The 16386-nt window shown below is 37.5% G+C and overlaps 1 protein-coding gene across 1 annotated transcript; it reads left to right on the forward strand.

Annotated features, from left to right (window-relative positions):
• The first annotated feature begins 5573 nt into the window (after positions 1-5573).
• LOC109113527 (mothers against decapentaplegic homolog 6-like) lies at positions 5574-12756 on the forward strand. Its single transcript, XM_042755612.1, has 3 exons — positions 5574-7140; positions 10161-10217; positions 11389-12756. The coding sequence occupies exons 1-3, from the start codon at positions 6354-6356 to the stop codon at positions 11601-11603; spliced, it is 1059 nt and encodes a 352-aa protein (XP_042611546.1). The 5' UTR covers positions 5574-6353; the 3' UTR covers positions 11604-12756.
• Positions 12757-16386: the final 3630 nt, after the last annotated feature.

A 16386-nucleotide genomic window follows, 5' to 3' on the forward strand; every position in this document is an offset into this window, starting at 1 on the left:
AGTCATTGGGTGATCATAAAACAAACATAAAACATATACAATATTACTACATTTTTCTTTTTCTGTGAAAGTGACCTAAAATTCTTAAACCTGACCTGAATTGAGGGCTCATAGTCCTTTAGAGGAGTTCTCAAAGGGAAAAGATGAAAATTCTGTAATTATTTACTCACCCTCATAGCATTTCAAACCTGTATGACTTTCTTTTTTCTGTTGAAAACAAAATGTTTAGATTTTTTATCCATACAATGAATGTCAGTGGGGTCCAAAACAACATTGGACCTCACTGGATTTCAACAAAAACATTCTTTAAATGACCTATTTTTTACTTCTACATAAGAAAGTCATATAGGTTTGGAATGACATGAAGTTAAGCACATTATAACAAAACTGAAATTTTAAGCTGAACTATCCCCTTAACTGGCTAATATGTTTGAGACCATTCTAAGTGTCCCATAATGCAACTGTAACTTCTATTGCCTTGCCTTGTGTTCCCAAGATCCTTCAGTGGTGGAATGGACCTATAATGGGCTGGATCGGCAGGAATGTGAAGGTTAAGCTTGTCCATTGACAGTCCACCCCTAGGGGCACAAATTACCCTGACTGGTACAAAGAGAAGATGACACACGCAGCCTCAGGCCCCGTCTTCCTGGTCTTCCAGTCTCCAGAACAACCTAGTGAATCAGATTGCTTCCTATTAAAGATTCAACCATCTTTTTTTCTGTTTTTCCCAATACCCACCGTGGTTTGTCTCATAACACAGACATGTCTTGTGGCATTTACAAAGAATCAAATTAATGTACAGTATTGAATATACAGAGACGGGGTTATCTTGTGTCTTGTTCTGTGTAGCACTGAGTGAATATATTAGCTGTAGAATCCCCTCCACTCCAATGCCCTCCACCCCCACTGCGTCCACGGGCCTAAGTGTGCGAGCCTGTTCCTCATTAGTATCTGTCCATACTGAACTCCCTCGCAATTTCCTCATGGAGAATTAATGTCTCCTGCTCTTTTGAATATATGACTGCTGTCACAGGCTGGTGCAGTTTATTGTTTTGTTGCATGTGCACTGTTTTTTTCTTATGGTCTTCCATGCACTCCTATATACTAATGTTTCCAAACCATTTTTGTCTTAGATACCCCCAGAGGACCATCAGTAAGGCTCTAGTACCCAGACCAGAAATGTGTGTTTTTTAATTGTTATACTGTATTATAATGCATCTGATATATTTTAAAGTGTCATTTGAACAGCTCATTTCATGCAATATTACTGCTGGCAGGACTAAATGTTCAAAGCAGCTCTTCAGTAACTTACTAGTCCAATATGAGACATTTGTGCAGCTCTTGCCATCTTCAGTCTGACACGAGAAGAACTCCCTGTAACTGATCAAAGAAAGTTTATATTTCAACTGCGCCATAATACTTAGACAGGACATTAATATCTCAGATACCTCTCTCCAGATACCATTTTTCTTCCTGATTCCTGGGGCTTTTTTCTGCACGTATCTCTCGGATGTGTTTGATTTGATTTGTTATTCTCTCCCTCTGAAGTGTCAGTGCTTTACCAAGCTGGCGTGACCACTGGATTATTACCCCGGGGTCTCCAGTGGTGTGGACAGTCTGCTTTGCTGGTCACATAGAGCGGAGCAGGGGGCCAGTCTGTGTGAACAGCTGGGCCCTGTTTTCAGCCTTCCAACTCCATTACCTTACCTCATTCTTCTGCTTTAAAGAGCTCTTTTCTTACACTCTTTGCATCAAACATTAGGGTCAACAGAGTAACCTGAAGTTATTTCATAATTTTTTTTTACGTACAAAAACTATTTTAACAGGAATGTTCTTGTTTTAAATGCATGTATTTGTTTATTTATTTCTTTTACAATAATGTAATGTATTTTCTTTTAGAACCACATAGCAAGGCAACATTTAACAGTTAAACATGTTCGTAACAGTAAAATTTGTTACTATATACAGCCCCTAAGGATAGAGGGGGAACTACTCAGTGACAACCTCAGGAAATCATTTAAAGAGTGAATAATTCATCATTATGTGATATTTGCATAGTTACTAATATCAAAAGAATCCAATAATATGTTAATTACACTAAATATGCATTTTTGTACTTACAACAACATTCTTTTTTACAAAAAAAAAATCAATTAAACCAAAAAACAAATTCCTTTCCCCAAAAAAAAAAACCAAATTAAATCTACTCCTTGCGTTTTGCATAGCTTTCATAATGTTCCCTTAAAAATGCTGTATTTTCATTTATCATCAAGTGATTTGAATTGAGAAACACAATGATCATTGCCAAAGCCATTTGAATGCGATGACTGCCAAATCTATCAAGGCTTAATGGTGTTGGACCGAAAGCAAAACTTTTTTTATCTCATTATGCTCGAATGGGAAAATCCATTGCCTAGTGTAAAAATTCTTTTTATTGTAACCACATTAGTAAATATCAATAGCCAGTGAATGAAGCCACAACTCATTTATCATAGAACATCCTAAAAGCATGATATTGTACGATATGGTCAAAAATAAACAATATGAAAAAACTTACAGAATAAACAGTAATTTAAAAAAAATAGTGACATGTTTCAGATAGTCTAGCTAAACTAGCTGTCAAAGGACAGGTGGGTAAGTGGCTACTATTAGCACTGTTATACCTGGAGTGGGGCTTTCACAGATTTTCCAGGAAAGTGTGAGAATGATTGAACATGGAGTGCAGTGCTGCAATAACAGTTTTCTTTGCCCTGTCTGACGTGTGATTAAGTTACAAAAGAGAATGTATTTGCAAACAGGTGCATCTAATACGGAGCAGGATGAGGGGCTCCATGCAATCTCTCTTTCAACCGACTGCATGAACCTGCCAGGGAAATCCGATTCCCGCTTACACACAGGCAAACACTACTCTTACTCGCAGAGGGAGAGGACAGGTGTGTGTGTGTGTGTGTGTGTGTGTGTGTGCTGTGTTAGATGTGTGTGGGGGGCCCGAATTGAAACTGTGTGTCGGCAATTCAGTGTGTGACTAATGTGGAGGAGCATTTGGGTCGGTTGATGATTAAATCTGATTATTTTTCATTTATTTATAGTTTAAAAAGAGTGCTCTTTATGCCTATGTTAAACTGACTTACTTTTTAAATGTACAAGTATATGTATTGATCGAGTTGTAAATCTACACTGCATGAAATGTTAAGTTTAATATAAAAAATGAAAATTGTATATATATATAATCTTCATTTTTTTTACATTAAAATATTTATATTACTGTTCAGTCAACACATACTTGCACATTTCAAAAGTTACAGCAAGTCAGTTTAAAATGGGCATAAAGAGAACTCTTTTTGAACTAATAATAGATGAAAAATCATCAAAATTAATCAGCAACCAACCCGAATGTACAGTATTAGTCACACTGATGTGCACACATATAATTTTCATTATTTTAAAATAATAATAGATATAATTGCCACATTATTTACCATGTATTCAAATCAAGAAAAATATTGCAATTTATACTTTTATAATGAATGTTTATTAATCTGTATGCTGATATAAACACATGACATGTGCTGTATAACTTTAATACACTGTAACTCTATTTTTACGTTCCAGTTTTTTATTACCATTCATTTTCATTTTGTTGCTTATTTTACAGTGTAGACTTTAGTTGATTTCATTATGAGTGTTGAAAACATAGTAAATTACTTAGTTTCAGTTTTAATGAGAATCATTTTTCTTTTTTGTGTGCTTTAATATGCCTTACTTGAAATAGTTTTGATGTAGGCAAATATTTTTTTTCATTTTGGGATGCTTGGAGTCCTTATTGTATGGTCTGGAGTGGATCTCCTCCCACACAGTTTAATTTCACATCCTCTTGATCATTTGATAAATAAGACTGTCAGCACAAGTCCATTGTTAAGACTGTATTTACATAGCTTCTTGCCGAATAAGCGTGTCAAATGCTGTGCTCTGGCAAGCTGCCGGGAAATTTATTTCATTCACTGTCAATTGTAACAACAGTGGGCGTGTCTATTTGTGTTTTTCTTCCTCTTCCAACCAATCTCTGTCTCCGGGGGCATGTCATAAATGTTGGGGATCCAATCGGCAGTGTTTATTGCTGAACTTTTGCTACTTTGAGCAAGTTAATACACTGAGAGACATAGCTCCGCCTCATCTACTCCAGCCAAAGTCTTTAACTCTTTATGTGCACGAGTGAATAAAATGGCAAGGAAAAGTGATGTTTTGAACTTAATATAGGCCTGTAGGTCAAGCAAAGAAATTCACATTTGGACATATATGTTTTGGAAATATTTCATGTAGAATGATAGCTTACACTGAAATTGAAAATGGATTGAACCAAAAGGTCAATAAATAAGGTGTATTGTGTTTGCATGAATGTATTACATCTCAGACTATTTAGGATGGCATATTACTAAATTTAAAGGGGCTGAATCTACCAGTCTATGCATGACCCATTGCTGGAATTCACACCCGAATGAGAGCCGTTTGCAGCTCATGAGGTCATTCTATGGAATTTGCAAGCTTCCCCATCTACTGAAAATTCCTCATGTGCAGGTACTGCACCCTCTGCATCACAATAACAAAAACTTTTTCAGAATTTGATATGGATGTATTAGAACAGGTGCTGTTACAAGGAACTTGGCAGTTATTTATTTAAGACAGACATTAGATATGTAGAAAATAAGTAGAGCAGTTCTCAAGTACATATAATATAAATAAATGCAACAAAATGAAGAGAAATAAAATGAATAGCACTTTTGAAAAATATGATCAATCATGAAATTAAGACACATCATAAAAAAATATGTTTTATTCTACATGGAGTAGAATCATATTAATTAAAATTCAAATTAATTAGTCACTACTAAAAAATCATAACAATAAAAAATACAAAATATAGCAAGATGAGTGCAAATGTGCAATAGTCACCACTCTGTGAAGTCTTTCTGTTCAAAGGTAAACTTGTTTCCCAGTAATCTTTTTTCATGTGTAGCAACTAAAATAACTATAAAAAACTTAATGCATCCAGACCGACAGGTGTCAGTAAAAAGTCCAGAACTTGTGCTAAATTTGAAAGAAATAAGAGGCCATTAAATATAAAAAACTTTGAATGCATCTTTTAAGACTTTGAATGGTTTGTTATATTATGCAGTGCAGTTGCTGTTAAAAGTTCTTATGCATATAATTTATTAGATTAACCCTTTCTTTTGTATTTAAAAAAAGAAAGAAACAACAGAAAGAAAGAAAAGTACGTTGTAGACTCATGAAACCCCATAAAACTGGGAATTATGACCAGAGTAAAGATGCACTGACATAATCTTGGAAATGTTTGTTAAATAATTTTTGGATTTTTACATTTGTTCTAATTTACTCGCAGTTCTTCCTCTACTTAGAATAAACAATCATCTTAGTTAGGATATATGATGAGAAAAGAAATAGATGGATGTTACGCCTTTAAGAGTTAAGAAACTTGAAACCTTGTTTGCGCAACAATCAGTGCAGCTCAGAGCCGCCAAAGTGTCTAGACTAGCACATGATGGTAGTCAGCCAATGGCTCCATCGCTCTCCTCGGGGGCCCTGTGTGTGTGCGTATGTGTGTGTGACAGGGGAAGAAGAAAAAAAGGAAAAGGGGAGAGAAACGGAGAAAGAGAGAGAGATCTGGGTTGCAGTCTGACCAGGTCTGAACACGGAACCAGGAGCATACTATAACTCCACGGATTGTTTCTTTTCTGACTCCGGCGCGCGCACAAGGATATTTTGGGATTGCAAAAAAAAAAAAAAAAAAAGAGTGCGCTGGAATAGTGGGAAACAACCGGAATGGTGAATTCTGTGAGGAATTGTCTGTGGATTTTATGCGCCGAGGAGCAGCTTCATTCATGTCACCAGACCCGCTGTTGAAGAGTGGATTTGAATGTTTCAAAGTCCGAAAACATTTGGGAGCGTGCGACTGGTAGCCTTTATTTTTTTGCATGGGATTTTGGCAACAAATGTCTTTTGCTAGTTCAAATCCGTACTGCATTTAAAAACTAAAACGTATCACACTGTAGCTCCACTTTCCAAACATTTTTCACATGTAGGCTACTTGACAGCGTTCTTCAAAAATGAATACGTTTCTGTGTAGCCTTGCGGTTGTTTGATGTTTTTTGTTTTTTAATGCAATATAACATTGTGCCTTCAAAACTAATGTGGTTTTGCCACCAATATACGGTGCTCGGCTGTGCACGCGCTGCACGGCATTCGGCCAACATTAATGTTGCACGAGCTCAGAAATAGTTTCATCAAATCGCTAAGATCTGAACGTAAATAACTCATCTAGAGTTTCAAGTTGTCGTATGTTCAGGACGAAACGCTCAGGTCTTGTGCGGCGACTCTGGAGAAGCCGTTTGATTCCAGATAAAGAGGGGGGCGATGGATATGGCAAGAGCGGCGAGGGGTCTCGAGACGATCTGCTTGGCTCCAACCCAGAGAAAATTCCCAAGACGGAGTTCAGACCGATGACCCCGAGCGGGTCGCCTGGCGTGGACTATGGGCAAATGTGTACAAGGGGTCCCACTGCAAGCAGCGGTGGTGGCACCTCAGGGGGCGTTTTGGACCAAGATGGGGGTACGGTGTGTAGGGTGGGAAGCCCTGGGTCTGTGCAGGACAGCGATTGTAGAACAGTCACTTGCTGTTTATTTAAAGATCGGGACCATGATTCTGGATCTAGAAGCCCGGAGCCAGGCTCGTGCCAGTTCGTGCTGAGGAACATTGGTTCTTCTCGGGACCCCGGTCTTCTTGAGAGCCAGGAGACGAAACCTCGCTCCGTCATGGAGCAGGAGCTCAAGACCGCCACCTATTCGCTGTTAAAAAGGCTAAAGGAGAAAACCTTGGATACTTTGTTGGAAGCCGTGGAGTCCAAAGGAGGGATGCCGAGCGACTGTGTGATGGTATCGCGGACCGAGTTGCGGTTAGGCGGCCATATGGCTCCTCCACAGCTGTTCATCTGTAAGCTTTACCGGTGGTCAGACCTGCAGCACACGGCCCAGCTTAAAGCGCTCTGTGAGTGCAAGAGCTTCGGAGCTCAGGACGGTGCGGTAGTGTGCTGCAATCCATATCATTATAGCCGACTCTGTGGGCCAGGTAAGCGAGGATCCCATTGCCATATGTCTAAAACCTAAACTGACTAGATTTTCTCATTGTTAGGCTTCACTTTCAACCTGCTGCTATGCCAAAGGGCTTTCCTCAGGGTTCCCCTATAACAGATGCATTGAAGCTTTGCTGTTACAGTGATTGATATAGGCTACTATAATGCCATTGATAAAATGTTTGCAATAGCAAAGAATAATTTCCACTTGATAGCCAATTCAGTGTGAAAATAAATACGCTTCTTCGTAAAATGTAAGCAAAATACGCTTCATTGCTTGAAATAGCTTAATTATATAAGTGACTTAAAGAATAGCAATTTGCACATTGTCCACGATGTAGCAGCTCTTTACTGTTCTGTTTTTATTTTCTACTAGACTACTTCATAATTTTCCATCACAGTTGTTACCCTAGTATCCAGGAAACTTTAAGTAAAATACAAACATAATAACTGCATATAAAATGCACGACGTTTTTAAAAATGTTTCTAATGCAGGTTTCTAAATTGGCAATAGACAGCGTGTAACCTTGGCTCATAATGACAAGCACTAAATTTCGGATGTTATTGTGATATATTTAGTCTCAAACAACTCCAACGAGGAGATTAACTCGTTAAACTGCTTTAAAATCCCACAGGTTGATGGACTAACGTTACGATTAGAATTCCTAGCATTCTTATGATATGTGAGGAGGACATTGGCAACCTGAGGCACTTGGCAACCTATAAATCAGTTTTTCCATAATAAATCCTCGCATATTAGGAGATAATTTTTAATCAAAGGCTTCAAACTGACAATTACACTCTTTGCTCAGAGTTTTATTGGAGTTTCTCAGAGTAGAGACGCTTGAGGGAGACAGCAGCCCCTCTCTCTCCCCTCTGATCTCTGTAGAGACACACATAGCTCACAGGCGCTCAAGCGTGTCCCCATGCCATGAAGATGGTATTTATTTTATGCGACTGAACAGAGCCCTCTCAATCTTCAAACTCCTATCAATGTTTCTGACGTTTTTTTTCCAAGGTTAATTTTCACAGACGACATTAAAGTGAGAAATCCTATTCTTCAGACGTTGCCCAATGTCTGAGCGCATAATCACGTAAAACTGTTTGAGCAAACATTTCAGTGTATCTAGGGCTTACAAAGAAACTTTCTTTCACTAATGGATTTGTTTATCAGTGTTTATCAGCCTACTTTTATTTTGCATTGTTGTAGCTATAGATTAAGATGACAGTATAATTTACTTGGACAAAACGTGATTCCTTTTTGCCAAGACTTTATCGCTTTGAAATGATATCAGTTTCAAGTTGCGCTTTAAAAGTCGCTTTTTTTCCTAAGGAGGACCCCTCATGCTATTTAGGTGAAGGAGTGGCGGTAATATACAGTTTGCATACAACTGGCGCCAGACTGACTCGCTGTGTATCTGAGTGACTGAGTTTAGGATCCTGGCAATTACTGCAGCCACTCTTAAAGAGACAGTCCACGTTATGCTTTTATTTTTCAACTCTAATATTTGTTGCAACATGTTGAGGTAGCATTCGACACCTACCTGTATAGCAAAATGATTTTGAGAAAAAAACTGAAGAAAAAAAATTCACTCAGTAATGGTGTTAAACATGTGAAAATGTGTCATCCAGAACAGTAGGCTCTCATTATATCTCAAAGCATTATAAAATCAGTAAAAATATTATACAACTGAATATGCAAGAAGGAAACATGTAGAATTTTGTAAATGGCAGGCATTTGAATTTAGCAGAAATTGGGCACTTTCTGTACATCACATTTAGTTGCTTTGCAGCGTGAAATGAAGATGGACAGTTTTTGTTTTATCCAGTTGTATTTAGTCATTAAGAATTTTTTGTTGTTGTTGAACCACCTTTTGCTTTAATTACAGCCTTTAGTCTATTGGGATATATCTCTAACTTTGCACATCTATACTTTGCAATATTTGCTCACTCTTCTTTGAAGAACTGCTGTAGTTCAGTTAAATTTGCAGCAGTATTTGTCCCATCCATTTCCCTTCTACAAGTGCTCCAGTCCCTGCTGCAGAGAAACACTCCCATAACAGGATATTACCACCTCCATGCTTTACTGTAGGAATGCTGTTATTTAGATGTTGAGCTGTATTGTATTTCCGCCAGACATATCATTTGGTGTTGAAGCCAAATAATTAAGTTTGAGTCTCATTTCCATCAGAAAATCGTGCGTTTTTGGTAAAGGACAGTTGTGACTGCATGTGGCCTTTCTTGAGGAGTGGCTTTTTTCTTGCAACCCTCCCATAAATATGTGGAAAATTTGTGATATTATTGTCACATATGCACACAATGACACTCTTTTGTCATAAATTCCTACAACTGCTTCAGAGTTGAGGCAGGCCTCTTGGGAGCATCTTTGACCATTTTCCTCCTGGCTCTTTCATCCATCATAGACTTCACTGTGCTTCTAGGCACTGATAAAGCCTTTGAAATTTTTTTGTGTCCATCTCCTGACTTTTGCCTGTCCAAAACTTTATCCCAGAGACCTTTTGACAGTGCCTTGTCACCCATAGTGGATTGTTTGCTTCAGTTTCACTACCAAGGACTGAAATGCTCCAGGAAAGGTCTTTTCATGCTAAACTAATCAAAATGACAACAGCTGATCAAAGTGAAGAAAGCTGATTAGCTAAATCTGATTGACTTTACAAGTCATTTAGGAGGGGGGTGATCCTTTTTTTTAATGACATGTTGGTGTTATATCTTTCACTTGAATGTTATACGTTGCACTGAGTAAATACAGCTGGATAAAACAAAAACTGTAGCCGTCTTCCTTTCAGGCTGCAAAGTAACAAAATGTGATTATTTTAAAGGGGGGTGATTCTTTTCTATACCCAGTGTACATATTGTCTACATTGTGTTTTGTCATTAATATATTGTTCTTTTTGTGAGCCACAGACCCAACCTGTCCCAATTAAGCAATATATCTATATTTAATTTCCCCATGTTTTTCTATTCCAATTGTAATCATATTGCTGTTATTTTTTAGAGTCACCCCCTCCTCCATACTCAAGACTTTCCCCCAGCGAAGAACACAAGCCACTGGGTAGGTTTCATATACATGCTCTAATTACTGAATAATATCAATGTAAATATGATAATGTATATGCACATTCTGAGGGAACAGATGATGAGAGATCATTTACTGACAAATTTAATAAAATAATCTGTGTAACAAAATAACCTGGCCAAAATAAGTCAGTGCCATCAGTTGTCACCCACTGGTTGAATCTCTGGCATTACGGAGAGCCAAAGGGGAAGCAAAAAGTAGAACAACGTGAAGAATTTTAATGGTGGCAATTAGGCACAGTGACTAACTGAGAGAAAGTGGAGGCTGCAGCCAGTATCCGGCGGGCCCATTTTCAGCATGCCAATCTGGAGCCGGCCTAGGCTCGGCCTTGTCTGTTGTGAGGGTTGCTGGGGCCTGGCACTGGGCTGGGATATCCTCTCAGTACTGTAGCTCAACATCGGCCACACTGTTGACAGAGGGTGGGGTAGAGAGTGGGTAGCGTCTGGAACTAGTGCTTTAGTGGTTTGAAGCTCAGCCTGATAACTCATTTATTTGTTCCTAGGATTGGCTCAATATCAACATATCATCTGCTGATACCAGTACCAATGAGATTTCTATGTAAAAAAAAATTATATATATATATATATATATATTATATTATATATATATATATATGATATATATATATATATATATATATATATATATATATATATATATATATATATTTATTTATTTATTTAGAATGAAATCTCTTATGCTCACCAAGGCTGCATTTATCTGATGAAAAGTTTCTATTTTTATGTATTAAAAATGTTAATTCTTTCCTTTGATGGCAAAGGTGAATTTTCAGTGTCATATGGTCCTTCAGCAATCAATGTAATTTTCTAATTTGGTGCTCAAGCAACATTTAAAAATTAAGATTTATGTGGAAACCATGATATTTATTTTTTCAGAATTTTTTAATGAATCAAAAGTTCACAAGAACAGCATTTATTTGAAATTGAAACATTTTGTAACATTATAAATAAATAAAAGTATTAATTTCTATTGTTACTAACCCCAAAGTAATGTAAGTATTCATATAATAGAAATATTAACAATTTAAATTAAACCTATGGCATGTTGCTTGGTAGCTGTACTTTCAACATTCCTAGTTTGTCATCATTCCAACTACTCTAACCAGATGACATCTTTATCTCCTCAGATCTGTCAGATTCTACACTGTCTTACACTGAAACAGAGGCTGCCAGCTCGCCTAATGTCACCCAAGGGGAATTCTCAGGTGAGTTTTCTTATTTTAAATATTTCTGCTCTAAAATGTTGAGTTGCTCTGTTTTAAATCTTCATGTCAGCATGGCCTGTGATACCATTGTCAGACTTGCTGCTGTTATTTCCAGTCCCGGAGAGCTCATGTGGTAACATCTTTGTTCAAACAAAATCTGTGATGGTGAGCTTGCACCAGATATTTACATTTTCCCCTCTTTCTGCAAAAGAGAGCAGTGAGTATGCAGAGGGTGTTTTACATTTTAGTTGTCATATAAATCTCAAAGTTTGGCAGGAAGTTTTTCCAGTGGCATAGTTTTGCATACGTTTTAAGGGCCAGGAAGGGGTTAAGTGCTCAGTAAAAGTCTAAAATGCAAAGAAAACAGCAAAGCATACCTTCCGCTGTCCTAAGTTCTGCGGGTTCCTATGGAGTGTGTTTGAATAAATGAGCAAACTTTGCAGGTAATTTGGTTTTTATGTTGTGCTTTGCTCCTCCTCATTTAAAGGCCATTAGGATTGGAGAGAGTGTGGTCGAGATAAAGCTCTCATTGTGAGCCCAGCAGAGGTTCAGTGGGCCGTGTTGGCTGGCCATAGAGCCTGCCTCCCCTCCTCTGTTTTCTTTCAGAAATATTTGAGTGGGATCAAACTGTAATAAGATCCAAGCTCGCAGGGATACACACACACTCTAGCACACCGAGTCACGTTATACGCTTTGCACACAACAGCGCATATCGGAACACGCACACACAAAAGCACATATCAGCTTTTACAGCTCTATCTTGACCGGAGTGCGCTTTTTTCCATTGCTGTGAAAGGGCCACACTGAGAGAAAAGAGGAGAAACAGTCTTGTGTCATGATTTGAGATGAAACACTCCCCTCTTATGGAATGAAATCAACATGCTTCTCTCATAAAACTGGAACCAGACCATGCATGCGTAGGATCATGGCCACAGAGACAAAAAGGCTAAGGCCTTGTTTTGCAGTGCTAGAAATAGCAGTCAAAGAGAGCGGGTCAATCCGCCCCCTTTCCCAGAAGGAGCTACCTGAGCTTGTGGCTTCATGCACCCTGTCACCACCACTTCACAGGCTGGCGACACTCCTTGTGCAAACAAATGATGTTTCAAATGCTTGCTTAGATTTTTTTTCTCTGGATTGGTTTCGTGTGAACCATGACTTGCTTGTAGGTTCATAGTCAGGCCTTTTTAGCCTGCATGGATGCAGGATCGTTTTTAACTAGATATGTTTATTATTGTCATATACTGACATAAAAGAAAAAAATATCACACGCATATGGTACCATATTGGTTAGCGGAATTTTTTTTTCTTTTTTTATACATTTTATCAGTTAAAAAAAAAAAATATTATATATATATATATAATAATAATTATATATATAATATATATATATATATATATATATATATATATATTTATATATTTAAATTTCATAAAAATGCATGCTTTTTACCCTTTTTTACATTTAGATCGCTTTAAAAAAAATCTTTGGAAAAAAAAATTATATATATATATATATATATATATATATATATGCATATATATATATATATATATATATATATATATACGGCACATTATATATTGTGATGCACTTTTCAATGTAATCTTTAGGAAATTAATATTCATTTTTCATACCATACACTCACTTAACATTTAAACATTTTTAGTTACACTTTTCAATGTAATCTTTAGGAAATTAATATTCATTTTTCATACCATACATTATAAGGTTTTGATGCCTAAATTCACTTAGAATTAAAAAAAAGAGTTTTTAATATTAAAATTTAAGAATTTTAATACAGTGTGTCCGTACAAGGAAATCTTGCTAGTTATTCATTCAAAACACATCATATGCAGGTCTTTTTCAGTATGGCTTATAATTTGGTGTGAAGCATTGAATTGACAACTCTCAAAAATGTCTGTAGCTGAAATTGTTAAAATTCCATAGGTGACCCTCTCCAAATCACCAAACATAAGGTATGTAGATTTGGAGTGGGCCACCTATGGAATTTCATCCCTTTCCTTTATGCTACCTGTAAAGAAAGAAAGGAAACGGATCTAAAAGCGTTCATACATATGGCCATCCGCCCACCCTGAGTCCCTTATCCCACCCCACCCACATGCAGGAACTGGTAAAGCTCTTGAAAGTGAGGCCGGGGGGTCAAATGTGGGAGGGGAGCAGATTGCAGCCCCCTGGATGAGTGTAACTCCTGTTCTGAACACTCATCCACTCTGTTTGACAATAGTAACAGAACACATTTCAATGAGTCTTATGAAAACTCCTTGCCGCCCAAGGACGAGATTTTAGAAAATGTAGCTGCTTGGTTTGAAAGACAGTCGTGGATGCTTGAGATCTGAGATTATTTATGTAATAGATCTTTGATGTCTTGCAGCCTCACTGAGTTTGTTTGAAGCACACTGCTTTAGGATTTTCAGCTCAAATCTTTTTTGCGTTTCTGTAAGCTTTTCTGCATGTATTTTATCATTTTTGCGTGTTTTTTTTTTTTTTTTTTTTTTTTTTGCACGCCCTGGAATATTTGTCTGAATATTTGCATTGTGTTGGTGTCTGAGATGTCTGCGCTCCCATGTTTGGGTACATCTCTGTCTGTTTGTGCTGCTTGTATCTGGATGTCTATAATTTGGCGTTTCACCCGCAGTTCCTCATTTAAAAGCAAATGTGTTTGTCAGTTTATGTCTACACTGTGTCAGCGCACACTTATTGATTAAGTGTTCGCTATGTTTTCAAAGCATGGCCGTCGAAACATGTGGTCATGATGTGCTACATGTGTGTCTGTAAAAACTGTGTGTTCCACTCACATTCTGTAGCTGTGACTGGGTTGTAATGCAGCCCACCTGTTTCCTCACTCCTTGTTGTGACCGTGTGGAGATCAGAATTATGTTCTTTGAAGTAGGTCTCATTGCTTCCTGTATAACGGCATGCATGTGAGTTTGTGTTTGCTCTCTGTATTGGGGTTTTTGTGATCTTTGGGTTCACAAGCCTATCTATCTATCTATGTTACATTCAAGTTGTTCCATTTGATATCCATATCCATTTCAATTAATTTAAATTCTATTTTAATTTCCCGTTTGCTATTAATTCAGCAGTTGAATTGGAATTTAAAGATCTCAATTGGATTCTGAATGACGCACGTCCCTGCTGCGGAGCAGTAGAATTGTTTTTCCAGTGATTATTAGTCTTTATGATGAGGGATCTGACAGATGTGGAGTGGAAGGCCGGCAGGGCTGCAGAAAACAGTGGCTGTTTATAAATCATTCTCTGACCAGCCATAGATATGCTACAGATGAGAGATGCACCCTAATAAGCCCCCTGGAATTTGTCTCCATATGAGGAAAAGGAAGCAAATCCAATGTGTTTTCATGCGTGTGTGTTCTTACACTGAGACAATCACTGAGAACTTACCGTAGTTGTGTCATCACTGTGAGAGAGACTCCACGTCCCACTGAGGAACCCTGTGGTGCCATTGTGTTTGTATGTTGTGTTTATTTTTCCTTGAGAATGTAGGAAAGGTGGTCAGATAGCTTTGCGGGTAGGTTCATTGAGTGCTCTTTTGGCCCGAGGAGGAGAAAAGGCTCAGTCAGGTATAGAGGAATGGTTTGGTAATCTGTAATTTTACTCTGGGTTCACTCCTGGTGCTTTGTGATATTTACACTGGCCTCTCTGTTTTGGGGGAGTAGACCATAGCCAGGCTGGCATCCCTATGTGTGGCCTATCGGTGCTGTATGTCTTAAAAATGGAAAGCAGTAACAGTCTCATTCAACTGTACTGGACTTTACCAAACTGATCAGCATTGTGACTGTAAACTGAATCCCCTTTTCCATCAACAGAGTGTTAGTGTTGGTAACTGGTGTTGGTGTCCAATCTGGATCTATTCTGGCACCACTTAGCCCATTAAACCTGGTGGTTTTAAACAATATACCCATAACATCAGAAGCCAGGGTCTGGGATAATGTCTCCAATCTCCAATGTCTACAGATTTAAATTTAAGAACAACTAAAAACACAAAATTTGATGGTGAAAAATTAGATCAATCCCATTATTATCTGATTATGCGGCAAGATGCTCATTCACTGGACTAATTCACTGGACATTTATCTTTACCCATTTTAAATAATTTAAATAATTTGTATGTAAATTTAAATATGAAATGTTATATATTAAAAAAATAATAATAAACAAACACTATAATGTGCTATATTGGTTTGTGAGTTGGTTATGTAGAAACACATTCAGTTGTCATTGATACTCAGCTGAACGGGAATGTGGGCAAATTCAGAGATCTACTGATCTGCACAGTTTCAGTGGAAAAAGGGTATGCATCGTGAATTATGAAAGGTACTGAATCCGAACTGATCTAAACAGGTAGCATTGCTTGCACAAGGAGCCACTGGTTGATCCCAGTATTGATAGTAAAGCTTCTTGTCTTTGTTTTCATAAAACTGCCGTCTTACAGGCCATTGTTTTGTTTTGACTGATAGTCTGATACATGAATAATCACATACTCTCCCTATCAGAAAATCACAAACAGACTTTTTTTTTTTGATAAACTGGCAGCAGTACACACATGCCAGTCTATCTAGGTCTGATCTGACCTAATTTCCACAATGTATGAAAAGGGCATCTGGTCGGCCAGCAATTAAACAAAGTAATCAAAGCATGTGACGGAGTGCTGATTACCACTGATTTGATTGCATCCATAGATTTTGAACAGCCTTAAAAAGGCATGTGATGTCTTCCCCTTAATTTATTAGCTGGCTCGCACATGAGTTTCAAATTATTTTCGTTGTCAGTTCTTAAATCTTAAATGCTGCCTTTGCAACTAAATGAAAAATGTTTAGATTGAAATACAAAAAAAAACTTTAGAAATATATATATATATATATATATATATATATATATAT

Source organism: Cyprinus carpio, unplaced genomic scaffold, assembly GCF_018340385.1.
Source record: "Cyprinus carpio isolate SPL01 unplaced genomic scaffold, ASM1834038v1 S000006729, whole genome shotgun sequence".
NCBI classification, from domain to species: Eukaryota; Metazoa; Chordata; class Actinopteri; order Cypriniformes; family Cyprinidae; genus Cyprinus; species Cyprinus carpio.